The sequence below is a fragment of the Fundulus heteroclitus genome, chromosome 12 (genome assembly GCF_011125445.2).
Source record: "Fundulus heteroclitus isolate FHET01 chromosome 12, MU-UCD_Fhet_4.1, whole genome shotgun sequence".
NCBI classification, from domain to species: Eukaryota; Metazoa; Chordata; class Actinopteri; order Cyprinodontiformes; family Fundulidae; genus Fundulus; species Fundulus heteroclitus.
Window position 1 is genome coordinate 34,912,811 of NC_046372.1, and position 13,784 is coordinate 34,926,594.

The 13,784-nt window shown below is 40.8% G+C and overlaps 2 protein-coding genes across 4 annotated transcripts in view; both read right to left on the minus strand.

Moving 5' to 3' along the window:
- The window catches only part of trpm6 (transient receptor potential cation channel, subfamily M, member 6), a 31,479-nt gene extending 19,298 nt beyond the window's left edge, over positions 1 to 12,181 (minus strand). The window contains exons 1-17 of one of the 3 annotated variants that reach the window (XM_036144500.1): positions 11,977 to 12,181; positions 10,139 to 10,218; positions 9,898 to 9,936; positions 7,989 to 8,178; positions 7,469 to 7,682; positions 7,028 to 7,152; positions 6,736 to 6,907; positions 6,327 to 6,501; positions 5,521 to 5,644; positions 4,648 to 4,720; positions 4,304 to 4,404; positions 4,086 to 4,220; positions 3,309 to 3,362; positions 2,708 to 2,842; positions 2,474 to 2,593; positions 2,089 to 2,360; positions 231 to 459 (exon numbers count right to left, since the gene is read on the minus strand). In XM_036144500.1, coding sequence (XP_036000393.1) covers positions 231 to 459; positions 2,089 to 2,360; positions 2,474 to 2,593; positions 2,708 to 2,842; positions 3,309 to 3,362; positions 4,086 to 4,220; positions 4,304 to 4,404; positions 4,648 to 4,720; positions 5,521 to 5,644; positions 6,327 to 6,501; positions 6,736 to 6,907; positions 7,028 to 7,152; positions 7,469 to 7,682; positions 7,989 to 8,178; positions 9,898 to 9,936; positions 10,139 to 10,218; positions 11,977 to 11,979 — 2,241 coding nt within the window. In that variant the 5' untranslated portion in view covers positions 11,980 to 12,181. Of the gene's footprint in view, positions 1 to 230; positions 460 to 2,088; positions 2,361 to 2,469; positions 2,594 to 2,707; positions 2,843 to 3,308; positions 3,363 to 4,085; positions 4,221 to 4,303; positions 4,405 to 4,647; positions 4,721 to 5,520; positions 5,645 to 6,326; positions 6,502 to 6,735; positions 6,908 to 7,027; positions 7,153 to 7,468; positions 7,683 to 7,988; positions 8,179 to 9,897; positions 9,937 to 10,138; positions 10,219 to 10,341; positions 10,623 to 11,976 lie in introns of those variants that run through there. The other 2 variants (XM_021307934.2, XM_036144501.1) reach the window with 2 other exon arrangements.
- Positions 12,182 to 12,325: 144 nt separating this feature from the next.
- The window catches only part of wu:fa19b12 (WRNPLPNID domain-containing protein), a 2,890-nt gene continuing 1,431 nt past the window's right edge, over positions 12,326 to 13,784 (minus strand). The window contains exon 2 of the mRNA XM_012881272.3: positions 12,326 to 13,433. Coding sequence (XP_012736726.1) covers positions 13,266 to 13,433 — 168 coding nt within the window. The 3' untranslated portion in view covers positions 12,326 to 13,265. The remainder of the gene's footprint in view (positions 13,434 to 13,784) is intronic.

The following is a 13,784-nucleotide window of genomic DNA, read 5'->3' on the forward strand; positions in this document are numbered from 1 at the left end:
AAGGTAAAGGAGGCCGACTATGAATATATATTATTTTCTTCAGATTTTATTTGTGATAAAACTTAAAATCGCTCATGCAGTTGGCCTGTCACATAAAATCCCAACAGAATTAATTAAAATTTGTTGTTGTAGTTTTACTATGGCAGGCATACAGTATAACCCCCATTTCCCAACAATTAGGAGATTCCCTTAAAGGTAAGACCCCAGCACGGCTCTTCCTTTGTGTCTACCTTCAAAAATGAGTTTTTTCTCATGTTGAGTGGGCCGGTCCACAGATCTGTGAGCAGGGTCTGAGTGCAGGAGTGAGACACAAAAGGTCTGTGACACGAGGAGACCGCCAGCTGCAGGCAGGTGAAGTGACTCCATGCCTCCATCTCAGAGGTTAGGAGTTTCATGGCCATTTGCTCGTTCTGCTGAAATGCACAGTCTAACACGTCCACTGCCAGCTGACCAAACTCACTGGTACACACACACACAGAGAAGACAGACATGCAGGTTTCCAGTGAAATAGTACATGTAGTCCTGCAACACTTAGTGTTAAAAAATACGTAGCAAGAGCTAACATAGCAAGATAAAATAGACAAATTACTAAAATAAAAAATCTGGACTGTGAAAGTGAAAAAGCAAGCAAACCCCAGACAATTCTCTTGTCCAAGAAACAGCAACCCAATGCAAAACTGTTACACCTTCCACATTATGTATTTTAGGAACGTTCATCTAAAAAAGATGAGTAGTGACGACCAAATGCAGCCTCATGAATCTATGAACCCTTTTGTCAGGTGCCATGAAAATTGGTTCTCCATCGAAGCTTCAGTCATTGTGCCCCAGAGCGACGCCTGCTGGCGCCGTGGTCGCTCCACAGCCTTTTGGAGGTGGCTGAAGCATGCTTATGTGCACCTTGGGTTTTTTTTTTTTTGTATTTTGAAAATGAATTACAGCTGATATGTAACTTTATTTTACCTGAATGACTTGTTTGTCTTTCTTGCCTTATCAAGTCTTGCCAAATTTTTTTTTTTTACAAACAAAGCAAAAAAAAAAGAAAAAAGAAAAGATGATTTACGATTACTAACGCTGTAATACACACTGGGCAGAGGACACAATTACATGCTTTAATGAGGTCCTGGATGTAATTAATATTATTACAATATAACAAGTAGGATCCTGTTTTGCCAGCTACGCAAAAATAAACAGGTCAGTGAAATCCTCCAATGCCACATCACGTTCTTGCATCCTAGCTACTAAAATAATGATCAGAATAATAGATTAACATAAATTTCCATCTCCATGTAATAGGGACACATAAAAAGAGCAGATGTATGTCACAGATATTTCTCCACTGCCTCAGAGGGAGACGCACATGCAGCACATCGGGCCATGCACACATGCACTCACGCCACATTCGTGTTCTCAGCGTCTTAAATACACAGCACCCTTAAAAAGGGCTGTTTCTCTCATTCTAAACAAATGTGTATCACTCTATATTTTTAAGCTCCGGCCAGCGAACCAAACAGATCAGCTGATTCAGGATGAATGAAGCTGGGAAAGGGTTTAAATGTCATCATTTATGCAGTTTTTTTCTGTTTTGAAGCAAAGTGTGCCACACGGCTTGAGAGAAATACCCAGCCCGCTTTGAAGCACGCTTCACTAGTGAAGACTTTAGTCTGTGCAAACCAGATCTAGTGTTCTTCTAGCTGCACTATCCATCTTCTGGGCTAAAATGTTTAAGAAAGAAAAATGCTTTCTGCCGAAGACACACCAAGTGCTCTGGCACACAGCAGTCATGCTTTAACGCTCCCTTTGCAGAAAAAAAATACATATACATATATATATATATATATATATATATATATATATATATCCAGCCATGCCCTAAATTTCAGTTGTTTCCTTGAAAAGATCCATATAGTATAAAACAAAAAAGTTTTTTTTTTTAAGATGCATTGGGTTGTACATTTTGCTTGGAGCTCAAAAGATAAACTTTTAGGTTGCTTGAAATCAGCGTCACAAGATAGAATCCAGAATTTCCACTTTAAATGTGAATAACCTCACAGGTTGCAGGTTCCCTTTCACTTTGCTGTGTATACTCACAGTGAATATGCCATGAATCGCTCTGCGATAACGTCGTCCATGTTGCTCTGCCGTACCACGAAGGCCATCGAGCGATAAAGCTTACAGCCCACAGTAGCCCTTGCCAAGGCTTCCTCCCCATGCTGCCACAAGAACAGCGCCATCTGCTGGCGCTGCTGGAGGACAGCCCACACAAACAGGTCGTTGAAATTGAAAGGACAGGGCAGCAGGGTCCCGCCAAGGTCTGGACTAAACGCCCCCCGGTGACTGCTCCCAGTCGACACAGTTTGATCCTGGAGAAAACAGGGATGTATGGTGAAAATAATGACGGACCGAAGAAAAAAAAAAAAAGCTTTTCAGAAAATAAAGCGTGTCGTGACTTTTTGAGAGGCCGGGATTCACCAACTTTGCTTTTGTAGGGTTGAGCTGTTCTGAAGAAATGCAGATCTTGGAGACTTCTGCTCTTCTTCAAGCTCATTCCTCGCCTTTGTTTACCAAAGGAACTAGAGCTGTCACGCCTGCTGTCCTACATACAAAAAGGAAAAACTCTTTTAAAAACAGCTCCAACACAGTAGTAGTGAGGACATCAGAAAAGAATGACCCAAAAAAAAACAAAAAAAAAAAACCCGTTTAAGCTCACTTTGCCCTGCATGCGGCTGTAGGCGGCTCTGAAGTTTTTCCGAGTGTAGGTGCTTAGATATGCTCCTCCGATGAGGTACTCTATCACCAGCCCCATGTCAATGAGAGACAGACGGTAACCTACAGGAAGAGAGGTCTACACACACAAAATGCACGGTGAAGACAAACACATTTAAAGGCTTCTCTAAGTAAAACAAATCCTTTAAATGGTTCATATAATTCATTAAATCAACTCAAAATTAGAAACATATATTTTCTGGCTTAATTTCAGCACTCTGGGAACCACTGGACTCTCCCTGCTTGTGGAGGGTATTCATGGCTGTCTGCTGGACAACCTTCAAGTCAGCACGTTTGTGTAAGCCATAGTACGTCTGTATGAAAAATCGTTTTCATTGTTCTAATGTAACATCTATACATGCAAGAATTTTCTGACATTTATCACCATGAAGTGATAATAATAAAAACAAACAGCAACAACTGTTTGAAATATATCACCTTGTGTGTAATGGATCCATACCTAGGTTTCACTTTAATAGAATTTCTGAAATGAATTCACTTTTTTTGTTAAAATCCAAACGTTCGGACGTGCGTCTGTCCCTCACCTGTTTTGCATCTTCGACGAGGTGCTGCAAGAAGCGCCGCGTCTGACCCTGCGGCTGGAAAAGAGACATTGGTGTTACTTACGAAAAGGAGGAGAAAAAATATGGACTTAGAAACCACAGTAAACAAAAAAAAAATGTGTTAGACAGCACCAACTCTCCAAACAAAAAGAAAACACCCTGGATACAGCTGACCACACACCTCACTAAAGCTCTTATAGAGCACTGTTGTGATTTGGATCAAGGTGGAGATTTTCCTAACTGTGTTTTAGTCATAGAAAAATAGTTTCTTTTTGTAAACTGAAGATGGGAACTCTAGTAACACAAAAGAAAGAAAAAAAAAAACATCAAGACAGAGCTGAGGTATACTGCTGTTACTTTTAAATACAAAAAAAAAATCTCCTGACAATAGATTTTAAAATTCATGCCAGGAATGTTTTTTCATTATCATGATTAAATATTATTTTTATCAGGAATAGGAACGTGCACTTATTCAAATTTCAGATTTTAGCCTCAGTTCTGGTTCCAAACATCACAAAAACAATGTAATCAACCAAAAATTATGACTATTAAAATTGTTCAAAAACATTCTGCTTTGCAAATATAGTCTGATTTGGTTAATTAAGGATAGTACAATAAATTGACGATTTCAGTTTTGACCAAAATGATTGTAATCATGATTTTGTTTCCCATAATCAAGCCACCCTATTAGGAAGACAAAAAGATAAAAACAGAAGGACCATCATTAAGCTTAATAAAGCGTAGATGTAGATTAATTACCGAGTTGTAGAGCTCCTCAAGGCGATCCACGGTGAGGAAGCGGCTCATTGTCATGCCGTTGTCAATCAGCAATTTCACAAAACTGACACGGTCCATCACCAGAGAATCCAGCATTGCTTGTTCCAACGAACCCACCTAGACACAGCAAATTATGTTTCTAATCAAAAAGATCAAAAATTTAAACCTGCTTACGGTGCAAATGACTCAGCTGCACTCACCTGCCAGTGCTGACCATACACCAGGATGTCTTTCTGTGCAATATCGGCCCGGTCCCAAGCCAGAGCCATACTCAGCTGCTCTGATGGACTGGCTTTGGTTCCTGTTTACCATTTAAAAAAAATAAAATAAAGACTCATTTCTCTGCATTTTTATTTTAATAAAACATTTCCCTACTTATATACTGACCTGTTAGGACAGAAAAACCTCAGTCTAACATTGATTATAATTTACATAAGTCAGGAACTAGGAACATAGAAACTTGTGATTTGTTTTTGTAGCTAAATAAGGTTAACTTTTTTTGCAGAGCCATGTCTATAATAATAATAATAATAATAACTTGTACCCTTAAGGACAGAAGTCAAAATGGCTGCATCAGTTGCCATCTGCTCGTCTGACTCAGAGTCGAAGACGGTGATCTGTAGGTCAAAGAGACAATGACGATGTGGTTTGTGTCTGTAGAGGTTTCTCAGTCTTAGTATTTATTTACTTGTATCTGTTCTCCCACCAGCACATTTGTTTATAATTGCACTTTTTTTGTAATCTTGGTGTAAAGCTGCTGTTTGCTAATGAGTGAAGCATTTGGTAAACAGCTGTAAGTTTTGCTGAGATCATTAACAGCCTTTATTTATGCATTTATCTTGTTGCTGAGATTTATAGAGCCGGCTTTATAGAGGACTTTGTATGATACAACACCAGGAAGTGGAGGAACCCACCATGCTGCTGGAAGCAGGGGACTTGACTCTCGAGAAGCTACCAGAGATCTCTTAAAACTAATGATAGATAACATCTTGGTGTGATGTTATGTTTTATGTGTGTTAACATTTGTATTATAGTTATAATTTGTCTGTTTGAATTAATCTGCCAGGGTTTATTGGTGGTGTTTGCCCTGGTGCCACCTCTCCTCGTTTCTTCCTGGCTAGCCTTTGTGTTTATATTCCCCTGGGTGTTCATTGTTAGAGGGTCAGATTTGTTTTTGTTTTTTAGCCTTGGTCTTGTTTGTCCTACTTGAAACCGTTTCCTTTTGGACCCTTATTCTACATTTTTCAAATACTTGCTTTTCCGTTGATATTTTTACCCATTTTTCTTTTGGGAAATAAAAAAATAAAATAGTCAAACTGATTTTCTTTTCATACCTTTGTCCTTATTCCGTACCGCTTGGACCCTGACGGTGTCAGAAACCACAGCAAACTTATTTCTGTATTCTATTTTTACTCACAGACTGTCTGTGGTCCATGCACTGCTGGAGAAGAGTGTAAAGGTGAGCAGCCTCGGTCCTCTCAACCCCAAACACGTCTGCAATCCTACCCAGAAAGTCCTCCTTAATATCGGCATCCAACTGCCTAAAAGAAAAATGGAGGGGGAGGGGGGGGGGCGTAATGTAAGCCTTATTTCAGTGAGTTGCAAAAGAAAAACATACAGTAGAGGATTGGGGGAAACTGATGCAGGGTTTTTGGCATTTTTAAAATAAAACATCTAAAAAGTGTAGGTTGCACTTGTGCTTCACCTCCTTTACTCCGATACCCCACGATAAAATCCAGCACCACTAATCAGGTCCAATTAGTAAACAGAGTCCACTTATTTAATCTCAGTAAAAACTCAGGTGTTCTGAGAAGGCTTCAGAGGTTTGTTGGAGAGCATCACATTATGTCCTTTTTATGGTCATTTTTTCTCTTGCTACTAGTATGTTCCAATATAAAGGAACAGTTTTACTATTCTTACTATTAATGCAACCAAGTATTCACGTCCGCTGTACAAAACGCTGGCAGGATGCTCCCTTGCACTTAATATTCTTTGACATCACTAAGAGCACATCGCTTTCAACTACATTTAGCCATTTCTAGCAATGCACCAATCGATAGGCCAGTGAAAATGTCCAACTCTCCTTTGACTTTCCCTTCATTAAATGTATCAAATTAAATGCATTTTCAGTCTACCGCAAACTATGCTTGGCTTCGTTTTACACAAGCAAGTAAAGCTATGTGGCCCTCCACTAAAGATAAATATTAACAGCTCCCTGCATACCTATCATTAGCAGTCTGCTTGTGCAAGAAGGCAAGGAGGTCCGCAGCCTTGCCCGACCCCTCAAATACGAGCACCGGCACCGGAGGCACATTGCTAACATAATCCAGCACAGTTGACACAATGGCCGGGCCTCCTTCCACCACCACACACAGCGCAGGTACTCCCTGGTTCAGTCCTGGAAAACAGCAACGACGCATAAGTCAGGGAAAAGATTTGCTCACATGTTTAAAAAGAACAACTTCTTCTTACTTGTCCTTACTTAAATGAGCCAAACACAGCCTGAAAGTAGCAATATTACTACCACTGCAAATGTGCCTACATTTGTTTAGCTATTCTAATCGATAAGTCAGCCTCTGAACATGCAGACGGTGCACCATCTGTACATGCAGGCACAATGACGTTGACTCACGGGGATGGATCTTCAGTAGCTGGATGTGTTTCTCCAGCTTCCTCCTGAGGCCCTGCTGGCAACCAGCTTTTCCCGACGTCCCATCATCCACAAACAGAAAGTGGGAATGGAAACCATTAAGACAGGCCCTCTTGCTTAAAGGGTTTCCCAGTGGCTGGTAGGGTCTGAATACCTGTGCAGATGTCCCAAAGAGATAGCCATCGCGGTGAGTAAATGATCAAACACACAGCATGCTTCAAACATGTTCTCATTGTTACGTTAGGAGGCATTAATCTCTGTCTCTTGCACTGACATCTCTGCCTATGAGGTCCAGGTTGTTGTCGATCATCCCCCACGGTGTGATGCCAACTGTGTTTCTCTTCCTCAGGTCGTGGCCTCCAAATAACTTCACTGCCTCGCCCACGTACTTAGACACACCTGGAGAGGGTATGCAGAGCAGCAAATGCAGAGCCTTGCGAATATATTCATGGCCCATAAAGTTTTGTTTTGTTTTTTCCACATTGTGATCGTTTGTTTTAACGAATTTCATGGTTATTTGAAGTTAGAGAACAATACCACAGAATTAGGATTTGGAACAAAAATGACAGCAGGTTTTCTAAGTCTGACTGAGCTTTCACGGTTTTGCAAAGAAGATGAACAAATGGTCAGGCTGGAGATGTGCAAAGCTAGTAGAAACGTACCATGCATCCGTTCATACCACACAGCTGTAGCTATCCATCTTTCCTGTTCTTACCTGTATTAATCCCATCGGTCAGTATCCACGCTCCTGTGCTTATGGCAGCCGTGATGAGCCCCTTGCCGAAGGCCTGCTTCACTTTTGGAGGCAGGATAAAATTTTCGGACCCTCCGTGGACAGTCAGCAGTAGCTTCGGTCTCTCCATCTGCCATTCCCTCAGCATCAGCTGGAGCAGCGCCTCCGGCTTGGAGTCCACGGCCACGCGGACAAACTGAAAGAACATGGCGCTGCTAGAGACCTTTTCCAACTGCTTCTCATGAGACTGTTTTGCCGTTACTGCAGATAGCATCTTTGCTTTCCCCAAACGTCTGAAATCTGCTTCCCTCATAGCAAACCGAAGTTTATACAAACATGAAAAATCTAGACTTCCATCTCACTCAGCCTACAGAGCAAGCCTCTAGTTTTATTTTTAAAGCTATCTTTTGTAAAAGGAAGATTAACCGTAATTATCTAACATTTCAGTGCACATGTAGAAAATGCTGCCAAAGAAAACCAGACAGTTAATGGATTTGCAAACCTTTGCCCGACAGACACGCGTGGCAGTGTCTTGAAAGTCTACGATCCCAAAGGCGTTGGTGGGACTGGCCCTTGTGTGAGCCTCCATGGACCACTCCTCCTCCGGGCCCTGTCCGGGACTGGCATAGAGGGATGTCGGAGGAAAAGACTCCTGCCAAGAGTGTTCCCCCATCAAACGGCCACAGCAACATCTGGTCAAGTTGTTAGACACGTCAGAAGACGGTATGGTTAGGAGTGTCAGACAAACATGGCTTTTTACATCAGAAAATCTCAGCTGAGCAGCTGTTGTCCTGCTAAACAAGGGGCACACCGTCACTTGAGGCATTTTACAGCTTCATGATTTATTTTAAGAAACCTCTGTTATATAATAAAATGATTTGTCCCACTAATTTGTGACCCATGCTTTGCCATTTGGTTCCAACGTGACGCCTTAAAACATACCATTTCATACCCATATACTTAAACCATTTGCACACCAGTTGTTTGCCTCTCAGAAGCTAAGTATTTGGTGAACGATGGAGATAACTAAAACAAAAAATGCTCTAATCACACAAATAATTTTAATGATTTATATATTCTTTATTAGGATTTTATATTGCTCTATTTCTATTGCTCATGGCTCCATTCCCTAATGAGAAACCAAAATCTCTAAAGGCGGCCTCTAGAAAAAAGATATAACTCATTAGTCAGATAACTATATTTTGTCACAGTAGACTATGGAAATAATTTTAAATCATTGTTTGTCACAGCTGGTATGAGATAGAGCCACAGGAGAACTACAGTATGGTGGCTCTGTTTGTTATATAACTGAATAAGTTGAGTAAAAGAAAAAGACCCAAACTGCAAAAGATTGAAGAGGCACAGAGAGCAGCACCCAACTAGACCCAATTTTAATAGCTTAGAGTAACGTTTGGTGACTAAAGGTGAATAACTCAACCAGTTCTTCACATTGTTGACGAGGAGATTAGGCCCAATCTTCCTTACGACGTCGCCTTTGTTCATTAAATTAGCTGGATTGCTCTCTTAACCTCTCTCCATTGCAGGGTATGGACTTTGACTGGGCCACTGATACAACTGGATTCCTTTATTTCCCAACCATCCCGCTTCAGACTTGCTTCTCTGGCTGGGATCATTATGTGCTATTCTGAGCTGAACCATCCGGCTCTCAGAAAGATAGAAAATATTTCACTTTGAATTAGTTTGATAACGTCTTGTGGTTTATTCCGTGTTTCCTATGATTGGAAATCTTCCATAAATGTTCAATCCTCCTCCGGGGGATGATGGTCATTTGGCCCCTTCACAGATTTGGTCGTTTACGGACTGAACAAGTGTTGCCTAGAGGTAAATCATACTATTTCTGGGTGCCAAAATATTATTGATTGTAAAGATTTTAGATTTTTTGCTTCACATAGTCTTTTTAAGTACCAGAATAAAGAATACTGAAGTTGATGTGTGCGAGTCAACAAAGCACCTCAAAATAAAGAGAAGATTGTTTGCATGATTTCAAAAGACCCAGCTGACTAAGCCGCACTACAAGTCCTCCCCGTTTCCTACCCCCCCCCCCCCCCCCTTCCTCTATGCCTCTCTTTGTCCTTGAGTCTACATATTCCTGTTTCATTGTGTTTATTATGTTGCTAAACATTTTTTAAACAACATTCTTCTATTCTTATACACATCTCCTACACTGTCAATAACTCACTGACTAAGTGCAGTCGGGGCATTTTGAAAACTTGGGGAAAAATGTGAGAGATGTCCAAATAAGCCAAACCGTGGAAATAGTGAAGATAAAAAGAGGACAGTGAAATGTAGCCAACAGTGGAACAAGAATGCCATCACCATGTTGGCATTAGGCTGGTGATGTCGGCGTGTGGCAACGGACAGATAAAGTGACAACAGTTCGCTGAAAATACCTGATCAGGCTTTGGCACACTTGACAAACTGGAATGCATCTGAAAGAAACAAGAAATGACACATTATGAAAGAATCAACACGGGTTTCTGTAAAAAAGATAAAATAAAATAAAAAAAACAAGACTGCCAAATGGCTCTGTTCTAAGAAAATGTTTATCTGCAGCCACTGCTGGTAATATTAAACTATATACGACCTTCTAGGAACTATAAACCCCAGCGGTGCCGCCAGTTTATAGTTTACCTGTGTTGATCCCAAGAGGAAGGAATGAACTTCACACACTCCCTTCTAAGGAAGGTCTCCTCAATCCAGGATTTTCCTGTCTGGAAGAAGAAAAAAACACCGCTGAGTTAGCATTAGCCAGCTAAGATGTGTGTAGCAGATCCTTAGTGTTCTCAACTTTACTGATTGACTGATTCTGAGCCAACAAATAAAGTAAAATAAACCTTTCCAGTGAAGTTCATTGTAGTGAAAGCAGGAATCTACACGCTTGAGTTGAAGCTTTAGGTCCTTCGCGGGCAGACTTCTCCGCTTCATTCCCACAAGCAGTGAAACACCGAAGGAACATGAGCAACAGCCCCTAACTACGCTTCATGCTTTTTAAAGCTTTCGCTGCGTTTCTCCGACAAACTCAACAATAGGAAACATACGTAGGAAACATACAAATATCCCCTTCCTGATGAAGTCGCATGGCTGCAGAGCTGCTTTACTCCCACCCAAAACAGAGTCAGACTATGTGAACACTTAGGCCCTGAAGCGTAGAGGTGTTTCACAGAAATTAGATTTTCCAACAGATAAAAAAAAAAAGAAAAAGAAAAAAAAAAAAGAAAAACCCATGGTGGTTAACACCACAGGCTGCAGTTTTGCTTTTGTAAATGCCACAGCAGAGCTAAAATGTTTTACTGATCTTTACTAAACAGAGATTTTTATCATTTTTAAGTTATGACTCATTTGTGATTATTTAAAATCACAAATGAAATGATAAAATCCTTTCACAAATCATCTGTCTGGTATTTAACTGTCAGTGAAATGTTTTGACAAATATATCACAAATACTTACTACAGTATTTAAAAGGACATATTACTTGTAGTTTGCAAAGTAGTAGTTTTAGTACAGCATTACTGATAAGAGTAGTGTGTGTTGCTCCTTTAGTCTCCACCCAACGACCATCGATCTTTCTCACAACTGGGAATCATCCCAACAACAACAGACTTGGCCTTTGTTGTAAAGGAAGTTCCATTTAGTGTCTATCTGTGTGGTGCTACAGGCGGGGCCCTCCATCACTGCTCTATGCTCCATACAGCCAGAGAAACCTTGGGTCACTCAGGTACTTTCTTTGGCATCTCATTAAAATGACTTTAAGGCAAAAAAAAAAAAAAAAAAAGGTGAGACAGGGCATTTCTTAAATTCTAACTTGTCCAACTATACAGCTTTCCTTATGTGGCTACCATTTACCTCTATTATAAACAGTTTTTTTTCCTGAATTGTACTCCCCCTCCATCTGACTGTAGCCTAATTTATCATATGAGACCGATCTCATCAGTATAAAGTATGACCATAGTGAGCTAACAAATGTGGACAAGCACTCCCAGCCTGGACCATATCAGATACAAATTTCTACACTGAACCTTTACTTGATTTATATATATATATATATATATATATATATATATATATATATATATATATATATATATATATATATATATATTACTTGCACACAATGTATAAAACATCAAGTGTCACTAAATTTAGTGGTTAATTTATAGGAAATGTTTCTCATTAAGCAACTTTACCTTAGTGTATTTCTGCTGCTAAACAATGTAATGTGAAATGTTTATAGAAATAAAAAAAATAATAAAAAAAGTTAGCACAAAGTCCAGCAGACTGATGAAGTTCCCAAAGACTACACTTCCCGTCACGTTTAATCACGTTGAGCTAACCAGCTAAACTTAGCTGTTAGCTAACGACAGCTAATTGAAGAAAGTAACACCTGGGTCAAACGTAGAAGCCGGGTACCGAACATGTTTCCGGACTCCGGCTGCAGCTTCGCATGAGTGTCTTCCTCTGCATAACTTACCATGGCTGCTCTCTGCGGGGAAAACCCAAAGTGAAAGGTGCGGGTCTACCGGAGACCTTCTTTTAACCCCCACCTCCTCCTCCTCATCATCATCATCGCTCTCTCGGTTCGGCTGTTATCAGCTGCAGGTCCAAAGGGCACCGAGCTTTTCCAAGAAGCCTGGAGGAGCTCATGGCCCCGCTGCCCCCTCCTTCAGACACGTTTCTCCCGCGGAGCAGAGCAGCTGTGTGTCTCCCCCCCCCCCCCCCTTCTCCCAACATGCTCCACAGCAGCAGCTCCACACACCACGCCTGTGTTTTCCCCGTTATCTCCAATTACCCCACACTCACGCAAAATGGAGTCAAACGGGTTCTGAAAATGGTTTTTATTTACAACACAAACTGATAAACCAGTAGCAATGGATAAGCAATTGGTCTTGCGCTGCAGCCTTCAGTTGTTTCTGTGCGTCTAAAACTCAAATGTAAAGAATGTAACTTAACTACACTGGAGGTCTGAAACGGAAATTCCTGATCAAGTGATTGGGCGTGGCTCCTCGGGTTTCCAAAACCATGTCTTGGCCTTGCTTTTCTGTTTTAGAAAATATTTCCAAACCCCCTTTTTCTAGTAGGCAGTGGCTTTGTTTCAGCCGTCTGGTGGTTAGTGCGCAGCAACGGGCTGGGGAGGGGCAATGAAGCCTTACTCTGCTATGATGTATGCTGACAGTTAGTTCGGCACAAAAACGTAAGCTATTTCGACATAACGTCTTAAAATTTCAATATACCTTGAGCCCATTCACTAACCATGCCCAATCCCAACCTACGATCACTTTTTATGTACTTAAACCAGTTTGTTTACATGCATAATTTCATTTTCTTCATAATAAATTGTTCAAATCTGACATACAAAACTGATTTGACCTTATTTTCGTTAACTCTGTGGTTTATATCCCCATATGGACCAATAGTAACTTCTTAATTCTAACGGACCGATCCCCGATCAAACCAAACCTACTCAAGAAAGTTCCATTAAAACGTGCACCGATTGGTTGGGCAGGTCTTATTTGACACCTAAACTTTCGTTTTCACTGGACCTGATGCAGAAAATAAACAGTCTCACACAGCTTTTACAAACCTGTTGAACCTAAAAGCCTAAGGGTGGCCGAGACTCGCTTCACAAAGCATCACCGAGATCCTGCATCACGCAAGAGACTCCGCCCACTACACGTGTGTACACAATGTGTTCTGACATGTCTATGTGTAACGACATTATGCTTTGCTCAGGTGATAAAACACCCAAAGTGTTCACTGTCCTCAGGACTCCATCGCGTCTGAGGTTGCATCATTGTTTTTAGCCTTGTCTTTTGTTTGCCGACGGTCACTCGCGTCTTCCAGCAGCGAAAGGTCCAGTTCAGGTAAGGGGACCCTCCAGTACTGGAAGGAGTTATATGTGCCGTCTTCATCAGACGAGTCCTCTGCCGTCTGAAAGGAAGAAAGAAGAAGAAGAAAAGAAAAAAAGGTGAGCATCCAGAACAACTCAGGTTGAACTATTTTGTAAAAAGCAAAGATGCAGGAAAACCTGATTAACAGATGAATCTCAAGAAGTCAGAAAGTCTTTTCACTCACCAATTCAAAAGGTAAACAAATTTCGTAAATTAATCTCCAAGACTGATACATTTCAATTGTCTCAGTTAATTTTGCTGATGGGGTTACAGCTAATGAAAAACACAATTTCCTAGAAAATCCCCACAAAACCACAGAAGGTTTTCTAATACAGAGCTCTATGTACTGTACATTAAAAGCACTCAGTGCTTGCTTTGGGCTCCTTCTGCA